Source organism: Halichoerus grypus, chromosome 2 (assembly GCF_964656455.1).
Source record: "Halichoerus grypus chromosome 2, mHalGry1.hap1.1, whole genome shotgun sequence".
In the NCBI taxonomy this organism is placed as follows: Eukaryota; Metazoa; Chordata; class Mammalia; order Carnivora; family Phocidae; genus Halichoerus; species Halichoerus grypus.
The window spans coordinates 60,819,181-60,847,114 of record NC_135713.1 but is presented as its reverse complement, the minus strand read 5'-3'; the positions used below and the strand labels follow the sequence as shown (position 1 = coordinate 60,847,114).

The 27,934-nt window shown below is 53.1% G+C and overlaps 1 protein-coding gene and 1 long non-coding RNA gene across 4 annotated transcripts in view; one reads left to right on the top strand and one right to left on the bottom strand.

Moving 5' to 3' along the window:
* NEURL1B (neuralized E3 ubiquitin protein ligase 1B) overlaps positions 1–21,144 on the bottom strand; it is a 38,378-nt gene extending 17,234 nt beyond the window's left edge. For both annotated transcript variants that reach the window (XM_036120324.2, XM_078066876.1), the window contains exons 1-2: positions 20,969–21,144; positions 2,720–3,265 (exon numbers count right to left, since the gene is read on the bottom strand). In XM_036120324.2, coding sequence (XP_035976217.1) covers positions 2,720–3,265; positions 20,969–20,999 — 577 coding nt within the window. In that variant the 5' untranslated portion in view covers positions 21,000–21,144. The remainder of the gene's footprint in view (positions 1–2,719; positions 3,266–20,968) is intronic.
* Positions 20,429–23,575, top strand: LOC118553338 (uncharacterized). Of its 2 annotated transcripts, none has more exons than XR_004925980.2 (3): positions 20,429–20,757; positions 22,205–22,396; positions 23,393–23,575. It is a non-coding gene; the product is annotated as an uncharacterized LOC118553338 (long non-coding RNA). The 2 variants fall into 2 exon arrangements; XR_013445627.1 differs by lacking the exon at positions 23,393–23,575 and adding an exon at positions 23,084–23,324.
* Positions 23,576–27,934: the final 4,359 nt, after the last annotated feature.

Sequence of the window (27,934 nt, the reverse complement as noted above, 5' to 3'; positions counted from 1 at the left end):
CAGAAAAATCATAAAAGCTTAGCTTTCTTATTTTTATTATAACTTTTTTTTTTTCCTGATCATGAGTCGTTAGTAACTTTGGTGGTAGTGGTGGGGATCACCCATAATCCCTTTACCCAGATGTCCCCGATGTCAATTTACTCTTCCCCTGGGAAGGAAACATTAAGCTTTGATCACATGCCAGAAACTGCCCCATTATCTCATGTAACCTTCAGAAAGAAAAATAACTTTATTGCCCTTTCTCATTGTAAAAGCACTATAAGCTCTTCACACATTTTTTTTTTTTTTTGGTAAAGTAACTCATAGATGTATAAAGAAATGAAATTCACCTAGAATCCTATCACTCAGAAATGGAATTCCTTTGAATCTCACTTGTAAACCTGGTCCTGTAGCACAGGGCTTCCCATCAACCAGCACATCTCCAGCACTACCTGAAGATAAGGAAACTGAGGATCACATCTACCACGTTACACCAGTATTCCAGGGGGTTCTCTCCCTTTCCTCCAAGGGGCTTGGGGCATTAAAGGGGGCTCAGTAAAAGTTTGCTAAGTGAACAAATGAATGGGGGAAGAGTCCATGACTCCTCAGATTAAGTCATCAAAGGTTCCTTCCAGTTTGTATTTTCAAAAAACCCTAACCCACTTGTGCAAAATTACGGGGTGGATATGATTTCTTGGCGGTTACCCCAACACATGGGCTATATGAGGGAGCAGGTGAATGAGGTGTGATTGTTTCCCTGCTCTGAATAGAGAGCTCCAAAACAGAGTGACAGGAGATCTAGGAGGCTTTAGAAACCTACATCTCTTGGAGGTGAAATGCAAAACCTTCTATGGAAAACTCGAGTGTGGGGCAATGTGGTTAAAATGCCCAAGTAAGGCCCCAGCATAACAGGGTGGGTAGCTATTTGTAGTCTGGTCTGCCTAAGCCTGGAATTCAGATGTGTGCTTAGCCCCACATGCAAATGGGCAGAGATTCTGATTTCTTAGCTGTTATTTCTTGAGTACCTTCTATGTGCCAGGTACTGTGCTGTGTCCCTTTCAGATACCCTCATGTCCCCCAACAAAGCCAGGAGGTAATGCTACCGTGAACCCATTTTACAGATGAAGAAACTGAGACGCATAGAGGTTTAGTCACCTGGCCAACCCCACACGCTGGCAAGTCGAGAGCCAGGTGTGGAACAGAGGTCTGTGTGACTCCCAACCTTCTACTCTTAACCACTCAGAAGTTCTGCCTTCCTTCTTCTGGGGAAGGAGGGCACAGCTGGGATGCGTGTCTTTTCCCTCCTTGCCCAATGGTGGCGTGGGTGGTAGTGGAGAGCAAGGAGCCTAGGCCAGAGTTTTCCCTCAAGGTGCAAGGCAGAAAAACCAGAAACAGCCCAGACATTCAGATCCAGCAGCTATGGTACATCTAGATCTTGGAATACTACTCAGCAATTAAAAAGGAACAAACCACTGATTCACACAGCAACAACATGGATGAATCTCAAAAATAATGTGCTGCGATAAAGCAGCCAGACAGAAATGCATATATACTGTATGATTCCATTTACATGAAGTTCAAGAATAGGTGCAACTAGTCTATGGTGAAAAATCAGAACATGGGCTGCCTCCAAGAAAGAGGGGAACTTTCTTGGGTTATGGCTGGTGTGTAAATCCGACCAAACTCAAACTTAAAAAACAAAAACTTTAAATCTGTGTATTTACTGAAGGTAAGTGACAGGTAGGGCTGTGTCCAGATCCCCTGAGAAACCTGATCTCCCTTCACTTCCTCAGAAATCAAGGTTGGGCTGGCTCACATGTAACCTGTGAGTTCAAGAGCTAAGGCCACAAATACAAAGGTCAGTGGTTGCCAGGGGCTGGAGGTAGGGGAGAATGGGGAGTGACGGCTTAATGGGTATGGGTTTCCCCTTTGGGGTGATGAAAATGTTTTGGAACTAGAGGTGATTGTTTCCAACTGAATGCCACTGAATTGTACACTTTAAAATGCTTGCTTTGAAGTTATGTGAATTTTAAATCATTTAAAAAAGTAATAAAAGAGGGAAAAAAGGTCTCAAGGGCTTCTTCCCCAAAGATTCTCGCCACCAGGATTTTAACATTAGTGGCTGCCTCCTCTGTTAGAGCCAGGGCTAGCCTGGCTTGTCTGCCTGCCTCCCCAGTGGACCTTGAGCCCCTTAACGGTGGCCACTGTAAATAACTCGAGGACTGGGGCATAGATTTGATTGTTGAGTAAGTGGATGTGTGAGTGACTGAATGAATGAGCAAATGAATAAGTACCTGTGTGAATGACTGAATACACGAATGAGTGAGCAAACACATGCATAAGTGAGTGAATGAGTGAGCAAATGAACAAGAGAGTGAAGGAATTAGCAAAGGAATGGACAAAGACTGAGTGAGTGAATGAGCACAAGTACCTGATGTATGAGTGAACCTGAGCCAGGGCCTGGACTCTGGACCCAACCCTTGTGGGTTCCAGTCCTGGCTTTGCAACACAAGTTATTTAACCTCTCCATGCCTCAGTTTTCTCACCTGCAAAATGAGTATGGCGGGTTGTGGTAAAATAATAATAATAATAATAATAATAATAATAATAATAATGAGTTAAAATGTGTAAACTGCTTAGAACAAGGCTTGGCAAAGTAAGCCCTTCGTGTTTGCGAATATTAAAAAAAATACACATCCATGCGCACAGAGGCCCAGTGCCTGGACGGCGCGCGACCTACCGAGGAGCTGCACCTCGTCGGTGATGCCGTAGACATCGATGAGCGCCCAGAGCGGGCCGCCCACGGCCACGCCGCAGTGGAAGAGCACGGGCTCGCCGTCGTTGACGCTGTAGAACACGCGGCCGTGGCGGTCCGCCCAGTAGGCCAGCACGGTGTCGCGCAGCGCCAGGTTCTCGGGCAGCGCCTTGGCCCAGTAGCCAGGCCGCGTGACAAGGTCGGGGCAGGCGTACTTGGGGATGTCCTGGGCGCTCATGAGCGATGGGTCGTGCGCCGTGAAGCCGAAGCGCAGCGCGCCGCTCCAGCCCGGGCGCACGGCCACCAGGCGCAGCCGCACCTGCTCGTACAGCCGGATGGGCCGCTGCGTGAACGTGACGCCGTTGCAGAAGCTGTTGCGTCGAGTGGCCCGGCGCGAGTGGCCATCCAGCCGCACGTTCTTGCCTTTCGCCTGTGCGTGGAAGCGCGGCGCTTCGCCCAGGACTGGGCGCCGCTCGGGGCCCGGGCCGCAGCACGGCCGGGTGGCCAGGAGGCGAGCCGGCGGGCTCGGGTCTGCGGGAAGAGACAGGCAGGAGGGTTAGAGCCCCTCAGAACTCCGCGAACAGGTTCGTCTTTTCATAGTCATTTGCATTTTAAATTCCATCTTAATTAGACCCGTAATAAACTTTGAGAAGTTTCCAGCTACCGCCAGCCTGCCCAAGGCTGTCACAACAAAGTCACTATGATCTGTGACTTCCCCTCCCATTTACCCATAGAAAATGAAGGCATTCTTTATAAGCAAGGTTGGCTTTTCTAGAACATGCACCTTGGAGGGTTCGTTTCTAAGGGAATTTTGCACCAAAGGACCTGGAGAATCTTGGGAGGGTCTCTTTTCAAAGGAGCTGGCTGCTGGCCACAAACTCAGGTGGCTGAGTGTTGAGGTGGGGGCTTCATCATTACCACCTGTCCTCCTCCATCCCAGGGGCAGTTCTGGCTCTGGCAGCCTGGGAGGTGGCAGGGTGGGTCATTACTGCACGAGTCTCTGCTGCTCATTCACAACAGCAGCTGAGTACAATTTTCGTGGCAAGTGCTTATAAATCGCAGGCAACCCCTGGCACACAGTGGTCTGTAATCGTGGCAGAAGAATAGCCACCTCAGGGAATGAGAGGCCACTGCTGGGACCACTCCTCCCACACCCAGCCATGGGGTTCACTGTGCTCTGGGCACGTTGCTGGGCTTCCATTAATACTGAGACCAGTGGGAGCGAGGGCAGGGGAAAATGAGAGATGTGAGGACAAGGCAGGCAAGCCATGGCTCCCCTCCCCAAGCCCATGGGGGAGGATGCCCCAGTTAGGAGGTAGAAAGCCATGCTGGGAAGCTGGAGGCCCCTCTCTAAACAGAAGCCAGTGATCCACAGAAGACAAAATACAAGGACTGAAGCCAAGGTCCTGCGTAAGAAAAACAAACAAATTTAAGGGACTTTAATCGTTCATTCATTTAACAATGTCTAGTGAGCACCTAGTGTGTGCAGGCACCATGCTAGGCACTGGAAATACAGCAGTCACCAAGAGGGATAAGGTTCCCACTCTGAAGGAGTGGGCATTCTGGGGCGGGGGGCAAAGTCAGACAAGAAGTAAAACATACTCTACCTGGTGCGAGGCACCACAGAGAAAAATGCAGTCAGGAAGTGGGGGGGAGAGAAGTATTAGGATTTTCACAGAGGGCCTCTTTAAGCGGTGACTTTTGAGCAGAGGTGAAGGGAGTGAGCCATGAGGGTAGCTGGAGGAAGAGCTTTCCAGGCACGGGAACAACACGTGCAAAGACCCTGAGGCGGGAATGAGCTGGTGTGGCTGAGAAACAGCAAGGCAGCCAGCTGGGGTGGTGTGAGCAGGTGGGGGAGGTGGAGGCAAATGAGAGCAGGGCCCGAGCAGTGAGGGGTGGCAGGGAGGGAGGGGGTGCTGTGGTCGCTGCTTGTTTTTTCTTGAGCCAGTTTATCCTACGTGAGAGGGACATTATTAGGGGTTTCGGGCTGAGAAGTGGCTGAGGGGACTATTGGCAGGGGGGTGGCCGAGGAAGCTGGGGGCTAGGGCAAGGCCACTGGATTATCCCAGGCACAGATGAGGAAGGCTGAGACTGGGAGGTGGGGCGGTACCTGAAAGGTGGTGAGAAGGGGTCAGATCCTGGATATGTTTCGAAGGTAGTAGAGATTTGGAGTTTTAAGGTTTTAATGAGAGATGAAACATTCCGTGTACTTGCTTTGGATGGTTAAAATATAGTCAATAAATAAGACTAGTAATGGATACTTGACGGGGAGGCAGAGGTGGTGAGGAGGGATAGGGAGATACTAGGGTTGGATCCTGGAGGGCAGGGGCTTTTCCATTTCCTCTTTGATTCTCCCGTGCTCAGCAAAGGCCAGTCACACACCAGGCACTTGATAAAAGCCACCTGCCGCCTCTGTTATGTTAGAGCTAGAGCAGACCTCAGAAATCATCTCTGATAAGCCCATTTTACAGGTGGGGAAATGGGCCCAAAGAGGGATGGGGGCCTGCCAAGTTCAAGGTCAGTGGGCGTCTGGGCAGGCCGCCTCTGAGGCAGGAGGCAGAAGGGCAGAGGTTACTTTCACCCAAGGAGGATAAGGAGAGCACTCTTTGGCTTATAAGCCAGCTTGAGCTAGGTTTCTGATCTTTGCAGCCCAAACTGCCTTGATTGGTAGGAACCTTGTACAGGACAGCGGGGAGAGGGAACCACAAAGGGCTTTCGCAGAGCAGGCCCAGCACTGCCTGGTAGGGAGGGGCCCCCCAGGCAGCACAGAGGGTGGACCTAGAGCCACACTGCGGGTCATCTCCAGAAGCACAAGGATAAGAGCAAGGGCCCACTGGAGAGCTATTTTGGAGGACAAAAATCAAACAAGTCAGGGAAATACGACCCGGTGTAAACCATCAGGAGAGGCCGCCCAGGGACCAGAGCCCACGTTCTCCATGCACGCTGTAGCCTTGTGCAAGCCACCCAGCTTCTCTGGGCTGCAGCTTCCTCCCGTGTCCACAGGCCAAATCCTCCCCAAGGTCCCCACAGCTGACACACTCTCCAGGGAACATTAAATATGACCACAGATCAAAAGCCCTTCTGAGCACCAAAGCTCACAAGCCACGGTTATATGATTACTTTCCTCTCCCCCTGACATCTCTGCTGTTTCCCCATCCTTCTCTCTCAACTGGAGAATTTCTTTACCAAACAGCTTGGGAATCCTAAGTAGATACCCTTTCAGAGCGACCTGGCGGTTGAAATGAACACTGGCTGGGGAGACACACTGCTTTGTTCCTACAAGGGGAAGCTTCCTGTAAAACCAGCTATATGTTAGGACAAAACACAGCCAAGTGACCTGCGAAGTTTACATACTTGTTAAATCTTGATTGTACGATCCAACTTCCTTCAGGGAGCGAGGGATAAGCACTCTTTCTACCCCCTCAGAGGCCAGTGTCCTGACATGAGGTAGAAAGACCAGAGTGAAAGTATCTAAGAGGATGTGTTATTTATACAAATTGAAAATGCTTAAGATGAAAGAACAGTAATAAGTAATCTCCAAATTGTACACCACCAACTGCTTTTAGCTCGGCTCAGGGAAAGTGGCTTCCACAAGAAACAGAGAAATGTGAATGCGGGCCCCAGGGGCCCCGCAGAACATCCTAGTTCAGAGATGTTAACGGAAAACCCGACGTTTAAACACCACAGCCACGTGATAGAAAGTTCGGTGAGGAGGAGGAAAATCCCTCCTTTTTCCCTACCTTCACAGCCTAACTCACATGGCATTTTCCATGGTCTCTGCGCGGCCCTTATCCATGGAAGAGCCCCTGGCTGTGCCCTCCCTGTGCGCTATGCCTCATGCCAGAGGTCTTCTGGGACATGGGATTGTAGCTACTTCTCAAAATCCTTCACCTGCAGGATTTTCTAGGCGAGAAACAAAACTCCAGGCAGCAGAGACGCTTCCCCTCAGCTGCGAGAAGCAGTGTAGAGATGTCAGCCCAGCAATGTCTGATCCCAAACCAGCGTTCTTTGCTCCAGTCCCAGCCTGTTTCCACAAGCGGTGCGGAAGTACTAAGTAGTCCTCAGCACCTTTTCCAACTTCACTGCAGTCAGAGCCCGCATCCAGTTTTGCTTCCTGCCTTTTTGTTTTCTAACTCAACATTACATAAAAAGCATTTTCCCCACATGGCTCCTGAACACTCACAGTGCTTAGGTTTCTTGGCTGCAGAATATTCCATCAAGGGCCACAGTGTCCCCCACCGTTCCCCTCCTGGGGATCACTTCAGCTGTTCCCCCAAATGGCCAAGTCTGTGGGCACAGAGGTTCCTAGCTGCTGCCAGCAGCACCAGATTCAAACGGGCACGCTGTCACTGGTGAGAAAACCTTCTGCCAGGAAGAGGCCCCCACGCCAGGCCAGGGAACAGGCCCCAGGCCCCTGTCTTCCACCGAAGGCTGAGCACCCGCTGGCCTTGTGAGGGTGCCGCCTATGGCCAGGGAGCCCCCTCCTCTTCTGGCTAGGAGTCAGACCTGGGGACTCTAAGGACAAGGCAGGACGGAGGGGGTGTTGTGCGGTGGCAGCCCAGGAGACCTCTGCAGTAGCCTAGGAGGGAGCAGGAGACATTCCTGGCCCAACGTCACAGTTGACCAAAGGCTGCTCCAGCCCTGCCAAGACCAGAGGGGAGGGTCTTTCCAGCGTTTCGTCAAGGAAGCAATGCCTCGACTCTACATGTAGGGGCAGAGATTGAGGGGGGTGGCACTGAGTGGCTGTGGACAGTTAGGGAGGACGGGACTCTATTCTGACTAAATAAATGTTGTCACTGCCCAGCCTTGGACAAGTCCTTCGGTTAGACAGGTGGACATGAGAGCAGCTCGGGTGGTGGCTCATGTGTTTTTCCCGCATCTGTGCTTTAGAACACACCTCGTGGGCTCTGGGTTCAAGCCTGTGCTTTGCTGCTCATTTGCCTGGGGGCCCTGGGCAGCCACGTCACTTCCCAGCACCGCAGTTTTTCATCTGGAATGGCACGTGACCTTAGACCCCTGTCTCGGGCTGCTGAGAGGCTGGGAGAGCGTAGAGAGATCGGGCAAAAATCTTGGCACATAGTAGATGATCACCAAATGTTCATTTCCTTCCCCGTGGGAACAGCAGATCCAACTCCTGGGTGAGCCCTTCACCTCCATCCCTCCCAGAGTTTCATTTCCTAAATGAGGCAGTTAAAGAGAACATAGGCTTGGAGTCAGACAGATCTGGGTTTAAATTCTGTTTTGTCATCTCATAGCGGTGTGATATTAAGGTCCATGCTTAACTTCTCTGGGTCTCCCCTACAAAACTGGCAGGAGTCCTCACTACCCTGCAAGACCGCTGTGAGGAGTTTTGAATTTGCGAGGTAAATCCGTCAGACACGATGCGTGGCACGTAGTAGGTGTTCACTAAACACGTGGTCTCTCCCATTAGTCACCTTACTTCGTTCCTTTGACAAGAAGGTTTCTGATGTCCTTTGACATCAGAGACGTCTACTTGTAGGTCTGGGGAAATACATCTGGACATGTTTCTCCATAGAGGGCTGGTGACCTTGGCCAGGAAAGTCCTCTTGAAAACCCTGGGGTGGCCTTCCCTTAGTGTCCGAGGACAGAAGCCCATTTTTAGGACGCCGCAGCAGCGTCCCAAGTGTGCCTCGCTCATTGCCCCAGCCCGGGCTCTCCACTGATATAAAAAGAGCCTGAGCAAATGGCATCCACGGCCAAGAGGATGGCAGGAAGCAGCGCTCCAGCTTCTCTGGCCGCCAAGATGACAGCCTCCAGCGTGCTGGCATTCAGCAGATGGCATCCTGGCTGAAATTTGCAGCAGGTTCCGCTCCACAGGGAAAGGGACTCGCCAGCCGGGAGAACGGTCTATTCTGTACCCTCCTTTCACACGCAGCCTATTACTGAGCCCCTTACGGGCCGGTGAGCGCCTCTGTTTATTCGATTTAGTCTTCGGTCCCAAAGACTAAAGGGTAGGTTTTACCACCTTCGTTTTCCAGAGGGGGAAGCCAAGGTCGCAAAGCTGGGCGGTGGCAACAGAGGGCCAGGCCTGGGCCCTTCCTCCCACACCCCACCCCTTCTCCAAGGCAGCCCCCTGGAACCATTGGGAGCAGGGGTCGTGGCCCTTGTTAAGGGCTATAAAAGCTGTATAAGCCTTTCTCCCCTGAAAAATACCCACACTCTGTGCACACAGTTTGGCATACAATTTCGGGGGCTTCCTGGACTCACACACCCTCTAACCTCAGACAATGCACCTCTGGTGAGAAGTCGCTGGTTCAAGTGACATTTGCCCAGGTCCACAATTCAAATCAATGCTGTTGGCAGTAGGAAGCAACATGGTGTGTGCGTGTGTGTGTGTGTGTGCGCGCGCACGTGTGAGCCTGTTCTTTAGAGAGGAAAACGCAAGGCTGGTATTGGCAAGGCTTCCCTCCACCCAAAGCAGGACAAGAATATCGGTCTTCTCTGGCAACAGGAAGTACCTTTGCCATTGGTGGGTTTGGAAGTGGGCTAGAAAAAAACTAACCAGCCTTCCCTCACCTCTGCCAAATGGGGCAGTGACGGGCACCCAGGAGACAGACGCCAGGGGACTGGGACTTTGTTCTCTGCTTCAGAGGCCTGGTAGGCCAGCACCCAGGATGGAAAGGGGCCAGCCCACACTGGAAACTGCCACCCTGCTCCTCCCCGCCCCTTTTCTTTGCAAACAAAACCCGGTCACCCCAGTGCAGCCGGGAAGGCCCCGCGCTCCTGTCAACAGTTACGAGGAGGCTGGGGAGGGAGGCCGGAGGTCACGCGACACTGCTTGTTGGGAGCAAGGCCCACTCCTTCCAGGCCTAAGTGGCAGCCCTCTTGGCTCAAGTGGGCTCAGATGCGCCGAGTTCCCAGGGGGTGAGGTCATGCCAACGCCCCCTCGAAGTGTGCTTAGTGGAGTCAAGATTTCCTAGCCCTTTCTGACCCTCTGCTAGGCCCCTTCACTGAGGTCTCTTCCTGATAAACTGCCCCAGGAAATTCGCAGGTGCCAGTTCCCACAGTTAGGGCCCCACTGCCATAGTGGGGCGGGGTGGGGGGAAATGTGCCCTCATTCTTTCTCAAGCACATCACTTCCTCCTTCATCTGACATTTAGGGAGCGTGCACTCCATGTCAGGGCCTGCACTGCTACAGGGACCCATACGCTGACAAGCCACACACGGTCCCTGCCCTGTGAGCTGAGACCGGCAGAGGGACAGACACCGACACCAGGACTGTGCAGGGTGGGTGGTGGGGAGGGCCCGGGCCATGGGGACACATCTCAGAGCGGCCACTCTACAGGACTGAGGCAGAAGTGGCTGGGAGGATGATAGGGATGGAGAAGTGTGTTTGATGCGGAGGGAATAGCACTTAAGGAACTAGAAGGAGTGTAGGGCAGAAGGGAGAGGGGAAGCTGGAGCCAGAGTCCGGGGCTGCATCACAAAGGGTCTTAAAGGCCATGCAAAGGGGGTTAAGTTCCTGAAGAAGGCACTGGGGACCACTGAAGTGTTTGGAGCAGGGAGGAACCCCTGCGGATCCACCTCTCCAAAGAATGAGAGTCAAGCCCAGTTTCTTCCCATAGAAACTGTCCCTCTCTCTCTTCTCTGCCTATCAGAATGACCCAGCATAGCGGGAGTAAGAAAAACAGTTCAGGTTGTTTTGTTTTTTTAAAGATTTTATTCATTTATTCGACAGAGAGAGACACAGCGAGAGAGGGGACACAAGCAGGGGGAGTGGGAGAAGGAGAAGCAGACTTCCCGCTGAGCTGGGAGCCCGATGTGGGATTTGATCCCAGGACCCCGGGACCATGACCTGAGCTGAAGGCAGACGCTTAACGACTGAGCCACCCAGGCGCCCAACAGTTCAGGTTTTGAATGTTGCTTCCAACTGCTGGTCCAGTCCTGCCCCTTGGCACCTGCTTCTCCTCCAGGCAGCCCCTGGCAGCCGCCTGGTGATAAGCTGGCTGAGCCTGCCCCCTTTCTCCTTCTCTTCGCCTTGAGTGTAGCCTCTCCCCTGGCCTGGGTGGGGCCCAGCAGCCTGACTGCTCACTAACCTGCAGGGCTCCATCCCGACTCTTTGGAACAGCAGATCCACTGGTCCTTCTCAGGGCCAAAGCAACGCTGGACAAGGAAGCTCTCCTTGAACTCCGCTGTTCTGGCTCCTGGAGCCGAGGCAGTGTTCTTCGCAAGCCCCACTGCCGGGCAACGTTTGCTGACTCAAGGGGCGGGGAGCCCGCGTCTGCGGCACACCACGTGTGCGCCATGTGCCTGCCGTGCGGCCCGTTCGCCCCTCACCACCCGCTGCCGGCTGGCTTCCAGATGGCGACACCGAGGCCCCTCTCTGCACACCCTTACAGAGGCCCCCCGGCGTGTGAGGGCAGCGTCTGCATTCACATCTGGTCCTGTCTGACTCCAAAGGCTGCACCTCTCCTGTTGTATGCCTCACTCCACCCCAAGGTCTCTTAGGGTGCCTCCTGACCTGCAAGAAAAAAGCTAGACTATGTCCAAGTAGCTTAAGCCACCTTCTGATAGAAGAGGTGGAGGGATGCCCTGGCTTGATCTCGGGGAGGGCTGGGGGGGGTGGATGTCATCAGTCAGCTTGTTTTGAGCTGCTCAAAGGCCACAGTTTGGCGGAACTCAAGATGAACAATAAGCAGCATCTAAAAAAGGAAAGCGGGTGACTGATTACAGCAGGGCAGGGATGGAGCCCCTGTGCCTCACGTCCCTAAGGCCCAGAAAAGGAATTGGGGGTGGGGCTCGGTCAGAGAGACAGACTTTCCGGGGGGCAGTGCAGAGACTACAACTGGCCCTGCGCTCACCAGACCTCCTGTGGTCCTCCTGGGGGAGGTGACTGCCACCAGACCCATTGCCAGTGAGACAGGGAGGCTCCGAGAGGTTGGGAGAGCTGCCGAAGGCCACACGGCCAGGACGCGGTGGAGTTAGCGTTTGAACCCAGACCAGCCTGGTTCACAAGACTAGGCAGAAGAATGCTCTGGCTGCTTCGGGCAAAGTGTAGAAGTCATCCCTGCACGGAAGGATCAGAGCACAGTGCCCGGCACACAGTAGGTCCTCAGCTAATGTTTCCTTCCCTGCCACGTTTGGCTCTGAGGCCTGCAAAGAAGTGACTCTGAAGGATGCCTCTCCCACTCCGCTTCCTTCTCTGAAGACCTAGCTTTCTCGTTTCCCTCCGCCGCCTCCATCATGCTGACCATCCTCTAAGAGAGTGAGGATTGAGGGTGCTGCAGGAAACCTGTGTGGTTCAGGTAAACAGCTGGGTCAGGATTGGACTCTGATGTGAATCTGAAATCCATGCATGCTCTTGAGCATTCTTCAGAATTGCTTCTCTAGCCAACCAGCGGGTACTTTAGATCTCTCACAGGGACCTGAGAGGAACAGGACTATTGGTCCTATTGTTCCTCCCACCTCCACCCCAGCCCCCCATTGCAGGAGCACAGATTCCTTGCCTTCAAGGGGACTTCTGGAGTCCTCGTCTTGTGTTGGGCTCAGACTTCTCATGGAGTTCCCTATTTATACCTCACTGCCTCCCTGTAAAGGAGGTACCATCATTATCCCCATTTTAAAGATGAGGAAGTAGAGGCTCAGAGAGGGACATGCCTTGCCCAGGGTGACCCAGGTTCGATATAGTAGAACTACTTGAACTCAAGGCTGCCTCCAAAACCAGTGCTCTTTCCATCACCTCTCTTGGGATTCCAGCCAAAGACCTCATCTATAATTGTTCTGGGAACCGGCACAAAGTTCTGGTCCCCAGTGTCCCATCTGCCAGATAGGAGGTAGGTTCTGAGCACTCTCTAGTCCTAGGAACAGAGCCCCTGGGGGACTTGTCTGCAGGGATGAAGGCCTCGGCCATCCTCAGAGTGAGGGAAATTCCGCTGTCCCATCTCCTGACCTTGAATTGCCCCGAACCTTGAGGGGAAGGGAAGCTCTTCTGTGGAGTGGAAAGTTACCAAGCAGACCCGGCTTGGGAGATGCAGGGTATGCGTGTGCCCACCCATCTCTTAAATCCATCATCCTTGGGGGAAAAAGGAAAGAAAACATGTGCCCAAGGGATAGAATTGTAATATAAACAATGCGTAATGTTGAGGATATAAACAGAATACACTTGTGAAGAGCTGTGGGCACCCTGCCGAGTGCCAGTACTGCCCCGGACACCCCCACCCCACCCATTTCCCCAAATGGCTTACTCATAAAAGCACTTTCTCCCCACTGCCCAGAGGTGAGGCAAGAGGCCAGCTGAGTCCCAGTAATAAGAATGAAGAGTGAGGGGCGCCTGGGTGCCTCAGTCTGTTAAGCAGCTGCCTTCGGCTCAGGTCATGATCCCAGGGTCCTGGGATCGAGCCCCACATCGGGCTCCCTGCTCACTGGGGAGCCTGCTTCTCCCTCTCCCACTCCCCCTGCTTGTGTTCCCTCTCTTGTTGTCTCTCTCTGTCAAATAAATAAATAAAATCTTAAAAAAAAAAAAAAAAAGAATGAAGAGAGAAAAAGGGACAAGGGTGAGCTGGGACTGATGTCCAAGGATGACTGTCCCGGACCCCGGTGAGGGCAGGTGGCTGCATCTTTCTGTGCCTCAGTGCCTGAGCTCTAAAATGGGCCGAAGAGCTTCCAACTTGAAGAACTGGCAGGAGGATGTTATAAATGAAAGACTGTGAAGGGGCCTGTAGGTGTTCAGCAGGTGAACACCGGAGAGCATTCCCTTAAGACCCCAGGGTCAAAAAGCACTTTAATGAACAATTCATCCCAGACCCATCTGATCCTCAGTTGCCGCTATGATGTCCATATCAAGTCCCAGCCGGGCTAAACACCAGTGCCACTCCAGCTAAGGGCACTTCCTCCTCACGCCCTCGTTCCACCTGCAGACTGCGTCCACAGTTATAAAGTTCTTCCTTTGAGCTGAAATCTGCCTCCACATGATGGCCCTGCACTGGTCATGTCTGTGTTTGGTCCACGGTGCCCTTCCCCATCAGGTCTGCTCTCTGACCGCCGGGATCTGCAGAGAGCTCTCAGGCCATATTGCTAGGGATTCTCTGCTCCCCTGGGGATGACATGGGCCTCGCTTTGCTGTCTAGAAAGCCCTCAAGACATCAGCTGTCCCCTGAGCTGCTTTGAAAGGGGGTTGGAGATCTACACATCAGGCTTCGGGGACTATCGGCTGGGGTCCCCTCAGTGAGCCCCTAGGCCACTTGGAGACCGTCCCCACCCTGCCATGCCCAGACGCAGGATGTGAGACAGACACCTAAAGAAGTAAACAACCAAAACCGAATCTGCCAGGACACTTACAGATTTCTGCTTAATACCACGAAGGCTTCCAGTGCCAATGTGAAACAGTGCCCACCTGACCTCCCACCCTGACTCGGCAGGCATCCTCCCCAGACTGACATCCTCTCCTAGCAGCAATCGTGTTGCGCTACCGGAGCTGTGTGCCCTTGGGCAAGTTATTTTCCCTCTCTGTGCCTCTCTGTTCTCTCAGGAGTCAAAAGGGAGTAACAACAGTAGCTGTCTCCTGAGGCTTGTCCTGAGGGTCAAATGCGGGGACCTGCTCAGAATAGTGGCTGGCACAGACCGGCTGCGGGACACAAGTTAGTGGTTCTTCTCTGGGTCTGTCTCCCTCAGGAGCACAGGGCTCAGCGCAGAGCAGGGGCTGCTTCCCCAGTGAATTCATAATCATAACAGGCACCCCGTGTGAGCCCTTACTATCTGTCAGACGCTCCGCATGCCTGCGAAGTAACATCATCATCCTCTTTCTGCAGAAGGGAGAACTGAGCACAGACAGGTCGAGTTGCTTGTCCGGCTCCTAAGGGGCAGGACCAAGATGCAGCCATGAAGGGCCACAGCCTGTGCTGTTCCCAGCTCTGCCGACAAGGACAGCACGGCAGGGGGCCAGGACGCTCCTCACCTGCGGGTGGGTGTGGACGACAAAGGGCTCACCCGAGCCCCATGCCCTCGCTGACAGATGGGTGGCCACTGGCTGGCCCTCTGGGCGCCCAGGGCCCTGTGAGTAGCTGGGCTCAGGGGAGAGGGTGTGGGTGCACCGTGACACCTGCAAATGGCAGGTAGGGGTGACCAACCGCAGGCCAGTGTTCACCAGGCAGAAACATCAGGAGCCTGAGCCCGAGAGAGGCAGGAGGAAGGGGTACAGAGTTCAAGTTCACCCTTCTCCAGGGCAGGATTCCCAGAGGCCACCTCTACCTTTTGAGTTTCAAAGTCTACAGGCCTGGGGTGAGGTCGGGAGGGGTGAGGGATGCACCTTTCCTATGGGCAGCTTCATTCTGGCTGCTGTGGACAGAAGTGATTCATCTTCCCAGGACAGAGAAGGTGGGAAGATGCACCCGCAGGCAGGACATGTTGAGAGCTGGGGCTCAGGATGAGGACAAGGGGCAGTAGCCCCAAGAGGCCACAGGGCGCCGTGCCCTTTGGCGATGGAGGAGAAGGAGCTTTGGAGCTGGCTAGGCCTGGGGTCAGATTCCACTCTGCCATTTCCTGGCTGCCTGTCTCAGGGCACGTCTCCTTTCCCCTGTGAGCTCAGTTTCCTTATCTGTGGAATGGGAGACTACTGGAAGGCTGATCCTGACGGTTTAAAGAGGACGAACGAGATAAAGGGCCCGGTATGCGGCAAGCATGCAGAAGCTCTGAGCGCTCTACTGTAGGCCAGGTGAGCGCCTACTACCTACAGGGCTGTACCCAGGCCTCCTTCCTTTTCCCTCCCCGCTTGAAGCACACACCTGGCTTCTGGGCTTCTATTTTAAGCCCTCACAGAGCACAGCGAAGTACAGAAAGCCCTTTGGTCCAAAAGAGGGCAGAGCTGACTCTTCTTGTCAGTGGGGAAGATTAAACCGGGGAAGATTAGACCGTGCTTATGGCCAAGCCTGGTGAAAATGCTACGTCCCTGCTGGCAAGCTCGGCCCATCAGCCCAGCAGGGAGCGTGGCAGCTAAGAAATCTAAGCCTCCTGACTGCGGGCTGGCCTGCAAGAAACCATCCCCTCCTCTGACTTGGCCTCTGCCCACCGCTCGAACCCCACGGATCACCTCCACTTGCACTGGGACCCCCAGAACGCCACAGCTCCCCACGTATGCCCTGTTCTCCCTCCACTCAGGCCTCTGCACATCTAGCCCCTCTGTCTTGAACAGCTTTTCTCATTTCCTTCTCTTGGCTAACTTACCTGCTTTCTGGTCTCATCAGACAGCACCTCCTCCAGGAAGCCTTCCTGCATCCTTTTCTGGGCTCTCAAGGGCCCCCACTTACGGTAACTGCCCTGTCCTTGTTGGTCTTTCCCACTAGACCTTGAGTCCCTAAGCCCAGGCTGTGACCCCAGGCTCAGCACAGAGCCCAGCCTGGAGGTCTGGTGAACAAATGGAAATGGCAAAATGCAACGTGCTAAGAAGAGTCTTCTCATCAGAAATCTGGTGTCCCAGACAAAGCTGGAGAAGCCTTGGGAATTGCAGCTGTTGGTACACATGAAAGGGATGCCTCCCAATCAAGTCCTGGGTTCAAGGCTCATGATCACCTGGGACTGGGCTTTCAAGGCAGGAAGTGAAAGGCACCTCTCATCCGTCCCCATCCAGGGACCCCAGGGGTAGGTTCAAGTCCTCTCTTTCCACAGCGGCAACAATAACCATGACCATGAAAGCCCCAGCCATTGTGCTAAGTTTACCTGCCCTATTCCATTTAATTCTTGCCACCCCAACCACCAGGGAGCTACCCCTATCATCCCCACTTCACAGTGAGGAAACTGAGGCACACAGAGGTAAGTACCTTGCCCAGAGTCACTCTATTGAGCAATGGCTGAGCTGAGATTTGAAGCCGGGCAACTGGACTCCAGGATCTGTGTTCTAGACCCAAACACCAGACCTCCCGCTGCTGTGGACCAGCGAGTGGTCCCACCACAACTCTTCATCGCCGGGGCCCACGGAGTCCAATGCACACACATGCACACACAGAACCGAAACAAAGTCTATGAAGCAAAAATTCTCCTTACTACCTCAATGCACCGTATATTTTTTTATTCTATTCTATGTCATTAAGGATTTTTTTAAAAAGTTGGTCACGCACGACCCACAGTAGACAGACCAGTTGGTCTGGTGTCCAGGCCTTGTTTGGGGCCCTGGGCCCCTACCCCTCCCTCTCTGAGGCACAGGGCAGCTGCACTTAACCACCTAACCAGCTACGTGTCCTATTCTATTCCTGCATCCTATTCCTCTTCCACTAGAGGCCAGCTCCACAGGGGCCTCCGGTGGCTTCCATCCCATTCACAGCTGAACCCCCAGGGCCTGGCACACGACAGGTGCCCACAAGATGTCCGTTAAACGAATGAAGGTGCACACTCAGGAAAACATAGGGCAGGACAGACCCCAGAGTCACTCCAGCCTGGGCACATGGCCCCTAAGGACAGATGTTGCCTGCCTGGAAAATGGGACTAAATATAGCCCCTCTAAAGGGTTGTTACAAGGATTTAAAATAGATAACATGGGTAAAGCCCCTGACTCAGAGCTTGGCACAGACCAAGGTCAGCATACTTCCCTCACTCCAAGCTCCAGGATGCCTGACTATTGAACGAACACTAAAAAGGGCCATTGACTTGGTTAAGCATGGACCAACTTGATGATTAAACCCAACTGGCAGTTTGAATTCTGTCTCTTCTCCAACCAGAACTGTGGGTGAGCCCGAGAGGCGCGCTGAGGGAAGGGTGGCAATGTGCTGGTGAGAGAAGGGGCAAGAGCCCCGCCGCCCTGGAATTCCAACCTCTCCCAGCCCCACTTGTTTACACTTTTATTTTTTTCCTTACAAACCCCAGATTAAGGGAAACGGGGCCCAGAGAAAAGGACCATGTGGTATTAGGAATAAGACAGACCAGGGTCTTCTAAACCCAGCTTTGCCAATGCCTACCTGTGTGAGTTGGGTCAAGTGTTTTAACCTCTCTGTGCCTCATTCTCCTCATCCATAAAATGGAGAAGAATGGCACCTTACTTTGCAGTATTGAACTGCAACTAGAAAGAGAATGGGTAACGCACACAGTAGGAGCGTGGCAAATGTGAGTTTCCTTGCTGGCTCCTGGACACTTCTCTTTATAGGGCATTCGTCTGAATTTGCTGATGCCCTTTGTGAAGACTGCCAAGGGGCTTCCCACATCAATCATAAAGGACCCTCCCTTTCTTTGACATGTCATTATTGCACACAATAACATGACATATTTACTTTGGGGCACCCAACACATGTTGTCTGAACCATGGATTGGGAGGATACTGCATGTCGGAGGAAGAATGTAGAACTTTGGAGCTAAATCAACCTGGATTCCAATCCTGGTTCTACCAACTGGATGAGCCATGTGAGCTGGGATGAGTCATTTTATCTCTCTGAGCCTTGGTTTCCTTATCTGTAAATGGAGATGATGATCCCTACCTTGCAGGGCTGTTGCAAGCATTAAATTCATTCATTCATTCAACAAATATTTACTGAACATCTGTGTACTAGCCACTGCTCCGGGTGCTGAATATACAGCAGTGAATAAAAAGACAAAATCCTCCCTGGGGAGACAGGTGATTAAACAGCTAACTACACATATCGTGTGGCACATGGTGATCATGCTAAGGAGAAACACCAAGTGGGGGCGAGCAGGTGGGGCATGCCGGGGGCAGGGGTGATGGCAGGACCCGCATTGGAGCGGAGAGCTAAAGGAAGCGAGGGGGAAACCATGTGGAGGTCTGGGGGAAGAATGCTCCAGGCAGAAGGATCAGCAAGTGCAGGAGCCTTAAGGAGAAGCATGCTTGGCATGTAAATGAAGCCACATATGCAGGAAGCCTGGCATGGAATCCAGGTGCTCAGCAAATGCCAGCTCTCTATTTCAAGTCCCATAGAAGGAACCCCACGCATGTGTCCTTTTCCTGAGAACGAAAGCACAAGGATTTCTACAGGGCAAGATTGAGCCAAGTGTTCTTTCAGCCTAAGATGCAGGCAACATGTGAGCTCTACGACTGGTTTTTGAGCCCCTGCCAGCCACTAGGCTCTGGGTTGGGCAACCAGGGATACAAGATAATTGAGACACAGTTTCTGTCCTCAGGCAGCCCTGAGGCAAGTTCTGGACAGGGGTAACGACAATGCATTGTGGTCAGATGAACAAGCCAAGCCTTAAGAAGGTATCTAGGTAGCAGAGCAAAGGGTGGGATTGGTGTGGGTGGTCAAGGAAGGCTTCCTGGAGGAGGTGACAACTAAGCTGAATTTTAAGAAATGGACTAGACAAGGAAGGATATTTCAAGTGTGGGGAGCATCACATACTGATCACAGAGTTGTAAGAAATGGCACAGTGTGTGTGAGAAACTAATTACACACAGGTGGGAAAACAATAAATGGCCCTTCATGTTCTCAGCACAGCAACCTGATGTGTCTCAGGAAGTCCAGCTCTGTCCCCTTCCTCAAACTTAGGTCAAGCTTCAGCTCCAGTGGAGAATTTTAATTTTTCACACTTAGTTACTGCAGTGGGTAACAACCTTAACCCTCGGCTCCTAGCCCAGGTGGCCCAGTCCACAGAGCAAGAGCCCTGTGGGATGGACAATATATAAATCTCAAGCTATTTTTAGCCTGCCTGGCTGTGTCTGTCCCTTCATCCACCCTACGGCTGACCCACAGGTGGCAGAATGGCTTTTTTACTAGAACAGCATAAATATTTTTAATTAAGAAATCCTACAAAGGGGCCCATGCTGCAGCCAGGTGTCTGTGGCTGGGAGAATATCTGCTGCCATATTTGCCAACAGCCCTGGACACCTCCGGACCGGGTGGGTGGGTCCTTCCATCCCCACCCAGTCAATATCTCTGCTCATAAGAGGTGGAGGCCACTGGCCCAAAAGTGGACCTGGGTTCAGATCCCACCTCTCCCTCCGACTAGCTGATGACCCTCTCCTGGTGACTTTACCTGTCTGAGAATATGGGGGTTTTGAATGCAGTGGCCCTAAAGCTGCCCAGAAGCTTATAAACTAGGAGTTGGCTCCTCTTGCATAGGCCAGCCTTGGGCACATCCCGGGCACAGCATCATCCATTTTAAGACCCTCCAGAGGAAGAAACAATGATTTTTTTATATAAAGCCTAGAAGGGGGGACTATATGGGAGTGTTAGAGCACAGACCAGTGATATGTCTCTCTCCTAAAACCTCACAGTAAATTTGCACTGCAGCCGACTTGCTTCCCCACTGAGCTGGGCCTTGGTACTTTAAAAATACACACATCTCTCACTTTCTGCCTAAAAGATGCTACCAATGCCCAGCCTTAAGCCAAGATAAAGACTTTTTCTAAAGACTTGGGGTGTGGGGGACGACTGGGCAGGCAGACAGGGGGCCCAACCCAGACTCACCTCCTATTAGCAGTATGACCTTGGGTGAGTCATTTCTTCTCCTCGGAGCCTCAATTTCTTTATTTGTAAAATTGGGATAAACATCTTTACCACGAAAAGCTGCTTTGCATGCCGCCCTGGCCCTGGGGTATGCAAAATGCCTGACACAGAGCCCCCAGTGCAGTGATCTGTCACCCAAATCACCAGGTATTCTCTAGTAAGTCCTCCTCTGCCCCCCACTCCCACCTTCCCACCTCACCCCCATCCCCTTACTCTAGCCCCGGAAATTCTAAGGTGATGTTAACTAGGGGGCGATGCGTTCTGCAGCGGTGACTCCGAGGGACTAGAAAGCCCCCAATTGAGCGGACACCAGAGGGGGGCGCAGCCGGGGTGCGCGTGGGAACATGGCCAAACCAAGGCAGCATGTGCCGCGGGGGCGCTGGCGGCTGGAAATTGGGGTACCCCTGCAAGCGCCCCCCACTTTCAGCAGCAGCAGTCTCGGCACAACGGGTGGTTCTGGCCGTCGGAAGCCCTGGGGAGCCCGACTCCTGTCACCCCCCAGGGCGCCCCGGGCTCCCTCCTCAGCGCCCTCGGGCTGAAACAAAGGCGAGGGGGCGAGCGGCAGCGCCCCAGCGGCCCCTTCGCGCATCTGGCCAAGCAGGGAGAACGAGGACTGGGGTCCCCAAGGTAACCAGGACGCGGTACCCGTCCTCCCGGAGCGCAAAGCCCAGCCAAGCGGCGCGCGCGGAGCTGGGGTCCAGGAGGCACCGAAGACTCCAGCCCGCTGCGCGCCGAGGGCTCCAAGGGGGTGGGGTGGCTCTCCGGAAGTCACCCAGCGGGTCCCCTGGGGAGAGGAGAACCCCAGCGCCCGCCTCCCGGGCAGGGCTCCCCGGCGTACCTGGCAGGGTCCTGTGCACGGTGTTGCCCATCGCTGCGTCGGGGCGCGGCGTTGGCGACGGCGCGCTCCGGGTGCACGGAGGCTAATAACGCGGTGGGCCGGGGACCCGGGCCAGGGTCGGGCCCCGGGGCATCGCGGCTGCACGGGCGAGCCGGCGGGCGGCAGCTGGGGCGGGCGCCTGGAGGGAGGCGGTGGCAGCCGGAGGAGGAGGCGGAGCCAACCGGCCCGAGCCCGCCGGCTCCGCCTCCGCCTCCCGCCGCCTCCAACCGCGCAGGGAGAGGCGGGGCGGCGGCCGCCGCATCTTTTGAAAGTTTGGACCGGGCGGCGGGAGCAGAACCGCCGAGTCTCCCGCTCTCGCCGCTCCCGCGCCCGGGGCAGGAAGACGTGCCGCCGGTTGGGTGTCCTCGGGGTGCCAGGCCTTTCATTCATTCCTTCCAACACTTCGCTAAGGCCTAGTGTGTGCCAGGCCCTCTTGCAGGCGCTGGGCCCCAGGGGGCCAAGCCCTCACCCTGACGGTGCACTAATGAGGGGTGCGGGGGGGTGGGTGGGGTGGGGATGTACACGCAGGCAGAAGGTCGCCTAGGGCAGTGTAAAGGGCGGGGTGACCGTGGTGGGGGTGTGCTCACGGACCTACAAATAGAAACCTAGGCAGTATCCAAAGGTTGGGAGGAGGGAACATATTAGAATATTTATTAAGCGCATGCCAGGCACTGTGCTGGACACTGTAGGTAGAGACAAGGCATGTAAGTGGTGAAAACAAATAACAAGCACTTTATTATTTTTATTTTTAATTTTATTTTATTTTTAGAGTTTTGTTTTTTTTAAGGTTTATTATTTTGAGAGAGAGGGAGAGTGAGCGGGGAGAGGGCGAGCAGGGGGAGGGGCAGAGGGAGAGGGTGAGAATCTCAAGCCGACTCCCCGCTGAGTGGGAGCCCAAATGGGGGCTCCATCTCAGAACCCAGAGATCATGACCTGAGGCGAAATCAAGAGTCAGAAGCTCAAGAGACTGAGCCACCGAGGCGCCCCAAAATAACAAGCAATTTAGATCACACAATATAATGATCAAAGCCAACAAGAAAATAAGATAACTGTGCTATAGTAACTTTGGGGGGCTCAGGGAGAACCTGGGGCCATGGCAGCTCCATCTGAAGAAACAACAAGGAATCAGCCATGGGAAGAGCTGGGGAGCATATTCCTGGCAGAGGGAGTAACAGGTATTCCTCATTCACCCCACAGGTATTCTGAGCAGCTCTTTCCTGTACAAGAACCCAGACCAAACTCAATGGGAAGTGAAGCCTGCTAGTTCCTGCCTTCACAGGGCTCTGTTTTGCAGATTGGAACACTGAGGCTCAGAAGGTGCAATGACTTACCCGAGAAGACCCAATTCTCAACCAGTTTTTTTTTTCCAACTCTACTTTCCATGCTCTTGTATCCTTTATGAAATATGTGTTATTACCCCCACTTCACAGATAGGGAAACTGAGGGTCAGGGAACGGAAAAGAGGTGCCCAAGATGTCCCAGCTGGTAAGGGGCAAAGCTGGCCTGGAGCTATGTGAATGAAAGAGGGATATCTAGGACAGAACCGCCAGCTCTGTTTCTCCAGTGCCTTCTGCCTAGGATTCCTGACGCATCCCAGAGGGTTCTCATTCTTCAAGGTTAGCTCAAAGCCTCCACCTCTGGGAAGGTTTCTCTATACCCCACCCACCCTGACTCATGTACGTCTGCACATAAGGTTGCCTTGTATTTGAGTTACTGATTTCTCATTATTACAGGTGCTCTCTCAGTTACTTAATTTTTAAACACAAGTCCTGTTCGAGAAAGGTACATTGGTTCAAAACACCTTCAATCCATATGAGTTTGGGATGCATAAACAGGTCAGAATTATTACCTAAGAAGCCAAGGAAATTTTCCTCATGCAAAGCAATGTGGTGCAAATGGGACTTTGTGACTACAAGGGTCACAAAGAGAGGGTCACAAAGGGTGACTGCAAGGGAGGTTGGTATAAACAGACCGTTTAAAGATCACTTTCAGAGCATCCAAGTAAGCGGCTGTGCTGTGCAGACCACAAAGGACATCTGCAGCAAATAAAGCCTCAACTGCCCCAATGTTATGCAGATGGTCCCTGTGGAGGGGACGCTGTTCGGTGGCCAACTGACACGTATATCTAAAAGGGCCGTGTGTTAGCCTCTTGGTCCCTGTGAATAACATCCTCTGTGGAGGGGCGCCTGGGTGGCTCAGTCGGTTAAGCGTCTGCCTTCGGCTCAGGTCATGATCCCGGGGTCCTGGGATGGAGCCCTGCAAAGGGCTCCCTGCTCAGCGGGAAGACTGCTTCTCCCTCTCCCTCTGCCCCTCCCCCCTGCTCATGCGCGCTCTCTCTCTGTCTCTCCCTCAAATAAATAAATAAAATCTTAAAAAGAAAAAAAGATCTGCTGTGGAAACTGAAAAAGCACCCTCCAACACACACCAGATGATGGGGACACTGGCATCAAAGCCACACATGAAGAGTTTGAGCCAAACAGTTTCTTGAAATTTGAGCGTGGACAAAGGCAGTCTTTCCAAATTAATGTTTTATGTAAAAATTATTTAAAATCTGTATGTCTCGCTAAAGAAAGAAATACTGTAAGTAGATGTCTATTTTATCTCCACCCTTTAAAGTTTATATTATTCAACTTTATTGTGCATCTTCTCATTGGAAGAGAAGGGATTGCTCTTAACCTTTCCTTGGGTTGCCTTATATTTGTGCATGTATGGTCATTGCTCACCCCTCTGAGGTACGTCTGCACTTTGTCCTGTCCCTCAGTTATACCCTCAGGGCAGGTGCCATAGCTGTTACCCTTCCATTCACTCCACTGGCAGATGGTAAGCCTCCTGTGGGCAGGACCCGGGTCGTATTCATTTATAAATCTCCAGTGCTCAGAGCAGGACTGGTGTACACAGATGGTCAATACACCTTTGAATAAACTGATTGCAGAGGTGCATTGCTCTGAACTGGAAAAAGAAATGGCAGAAGAGAAGGGCAGGAGGGAGGATGGGTAGGAAAGAGCTGTGAAGGAATGAGAATTAGTTGGTAGTAGCCTTGGATTCTGGTGTGATCACTAGTGATATGGGTGGGGAGAAACAAACAAACAGAATAGGGGTCACATTCCCAGAAGTATAGTCTCTAAAACAAAGCAGGGGCTTGCTGCTCCAGCCATTCGAGGAAACGATGCTTTGGGCACCGTACCTGAGAAGCGAGGCAAAGCTGGTCCACAAAGGTGGGGAAGGAGGCTTTGGGAGAGAGAGATCCCTGGCACAGGGGGTGTGCAAACAGAAGCAGGGGACAGGGGAAGCATCCTTGGACCTGGGCAGCAGCCTCTGGTCATAACCTCTCCCGCCTTTGAATTCCACGCCCCCCCACCCTTTCCCTTAACCACACCCAGAACCCCACAGACCGTGCTGCCCTCCTTTAGTACCAGGGCCCGTGCTTGGGTTGCCGGGGCCCCTGGGTGGGGCCGACTCTCTTGGTTGTGCAGTGTTGGCACAGCCTCCCAGGGCGGTGGGTATGGAGGGGAGGCCCTGGCCAGGTTTACTGGCGTTACTCCCACAGGGCATGCCCTGGCACGCGCTGCCCCATGCAATAGCAGGCAGTCAGGTGCACCTCGTAAAAAGGGCACACACTGAGCTCGGGGGGAGGATGTGTGAAAAGACCCCTTCTTCCAGGGAACCGAAGGGTATTTGCCTACACTCCTCCCCGCGACTCACTCAAGAACACAGAATCCAGGTTGCAATCAAACCACAAAGCTGGGTGTTTTAAATTGCTACAGGAAGGCTCTACCTTTCAGTAAACTCCGCCTATCAAACCCTCAGTTCCCGGCCCCAGCAGGTCTTCACCCACAACAGCAACATTTTTTAGTTCCTGGTTACAAAGCGCCAACCGGGGAGCGGGCACCAGGCTGTGCCCTGGGAGTGAGCCTCCTCGAGATCTAACAGTGTGGTCATTGACACAGTTCCCATCTTGCACGAGAGGAAACTGGAAGCAAGGAGAGAGGAAGGAACTGCCCAGTTCACACAACCAGGAGGAGGCAGAACTCAGAGGGTTCTCTGTCCTCTCTTTTTACAGAGGAGGAAACAGGCTCAGAGCGGTGAAGCCACTCGGCGAACCAATCATGCTTGTGTGGAATGGAATCGACTGCGCATTACCTGGCAGCCAAGGCAAAAAGGGAAAGAGGCTCATCCCATGCTTTACTTGTCCTGTTCCCTTGCAGACACACACTTGGTGCCGGAGCAGGTGCCAAAGGGGAGCTCTTCCCTGGCGTGTGGGAAGGCTGATGGGCAGAACCTTCCTCCTGACTTTGCCTGAAGACACATCAGCAATGTCCTGATGGATGGCTCCCATGCTGGCCGTCAGAAAAGAGCAAGGGCTGGCCGTTTCCTGGAATCCGGCAGAGGCAGCTCTGTGCGAGGCTGGGGGCATAGGTGCCTGGAACTCAGCTTTCTCATGACACAGGGACAGAGCTCAGACACTCCGAAACACATGATCATTTTGGGTAGGTCACACGAGCGAGGCAGTGGCTGAAGGGAAATTAATTTATGATTCCAATAGCTGGCACTTCCTGTGCACTTACAGTGCTGATTGTGACACAGGCAGAGCTAACATTCGGAGTGCCAGGTGCTGTCCTAGGTCCTTTAGATGTATTAAGCTCACAATAGCCCTAGGCAGTAGTACTATTAATGGGCCCATTTTACGGAGGGGGAAGCCGAAGCCCATAGAATGTAGGTAGCTTAACCACCAGCACACAGGCATAGAGCGGTCTGACTGAACATATTAGGCTGATTTATGTAATCCTCACGACAACCCTATGAGCTAGGAAGGGAGATAAGGGGTAAGGTGTTGCATCCCAGCATTCATATTGGTCGCTTTTTAAAATCTTCATCTCCATTCTATGGGGCCTGCTAGGAAGCTCAGAGAGGTGAAGTGATTTGCTCAGGCCTCACACCCAGGATGGGGACCCAGCCCACTCTGACCTCAGAGTCTATGCACCCCTCCTCTTGGCCCCTCAGGTAGCTGAGAGTTTGCAGAGCCCAGCCCATCCTAAGAAAAGCAACCTGCAGGCTGGCCTGTGCTGACCCATTTTCAGAGTCCAGTGCCCAGCCCTGGTCTGACCCTGGGAGAGCTCACCGCTCCCTGCTGACTTCCTGGAGCTGTGGAGAACCCACCCAGGGGAATGTGGACTTTAAAGAAAAACTGGAATAATGTATTGTAAAGGGCTTAAGAGTCTAGGTTCAGATCCTAGCTTGGCTACTTACTACCTGGGCAACCTTGGACAGGCTACATCTCCTCTCTGTGCCTCAGTTTCTGCATCTGTAAAATGGGCTGCTAAGAGCCCATATTTCATAGGATATTTAGAAGACTAGATGTGTCCATCAAAGTGGCCTGGCATATAGTAAATGGTCAGGATAGGTGAGCTTGGGAAGGGCTCGTCTGTTTCTCTGCTCTCCCACTCCTGGACTCACCCCTGCAGGCCCACAAGCTGGTTGCAGCCCTTCTCTGCCCCAAACCCTTTCCACTGCAGAGAGGGTCCAGATGGGGCCAGAGTGGGCTGGGTTCTAGTCCTGGTTCTGTTTCTTCCTGCCTGGGTAACTCTAGGCAGGTCATTTCATCCCTCTGAAGTTTTACCTCCTTCTCTGTAAAATGGAGAGATCATCTACAAGCCGGCCAGACCTGTCCGGGCACACGAGGCCCACTGCCTCCTGGCCTATGCATCCTCTAGTTTCACTGATCCTCCCATCTTGTTGGCTGTGTGTCTTTGTATTTTTTTTTTTTAAGATTTTCTTTATATATTTTAGAGAGAGAGAGAGCACAAGCAGGGATGAGAGGCAGAGGGAGAAGCAGACTACCTGCCAAGCAGGGAGCCTGATGTGGGACTCAATCCCCGGACCCCGGGATCATGACCTGAGCCGAAGGCAGACACTTAACCAACTGAGCCACCCAGGTGCCTGGCTGTGTGTCTTTGTAGTTACTGAACCTCTCTGAACATCAGTTGCCTGATCTCTAAAGTGGGGATGGTAATAATGCCAACCTAATAGGTGATACAAGCTTTCGGTGAGATTGTCTTTGGAATATCCTTCACACAGAACAGGTGCTCAATAAATGTTTAATGAATGAATGGACGGACAATCCCAGGGGCAAGAACTGGGTCTCACTTACAGATCATGAGGTGTTGGCCAAGAGTTCAGGCCCTGGAATCAGGGTGCTGGGTTCATTGTCTGGCTTCCCTCTTATCTAGTTGTGTGACCTTGAGCATCTTACTCAACTTGTCTGTGCCTCACTTTACCCGTGCATAAAATGGGCTAATAGTACTAGCCTTATAAGATTGTTTTGAGGATTAAATCCTTACATATCAAAGCTTAGAACAGTGCCTGGCGTGTGGTAAATACTCAATAAAAGTAAGCCATCATTATTATTCATTACTGATTTTTGTTATTCCTGAAGTCAGTTGCTCAGCAAAGAGGCACATTTTCCTAGAGGAGGGGAATAGAGTAGGGGACTCAGGTGGGCCTAGTGGGGGAAGCCGCCCCTCTTGGCCCTGAACGCTGCAGTGTCTCCATGTCTTGGGGCAGCTCCTCTGGGCCGGGCCGGGGCTGGGGGGTTGTGCCAACCTGGGGTTGATACGAGGAGCGGGTCCCACCTAGTGCACCGGGACGCTTGGATGCCTATTGTCCTGTGGTCTTTCTGGCAGTCTCCGTTGCCCTCAGCCAGCCCTACACTGGCCCAAAGCATCAAAGGAGTCACAGAGGCCCCAGGGCTGTGTGAGCGGCAGCAGGAACCTGAGCTGGGGAGCTCAGGTTGGCAAGGATTTGAAGCAGAGTGGGGTCGTGGGCAGCTGGGACATGTGTGTCCTCCCAAACCACACCTTAATGTGCTGGGTCCTGTTTGTTCAGAGGGCAGGCACCCTGCACCGCTGACGGGTTCAGGTGGGCTGTGGG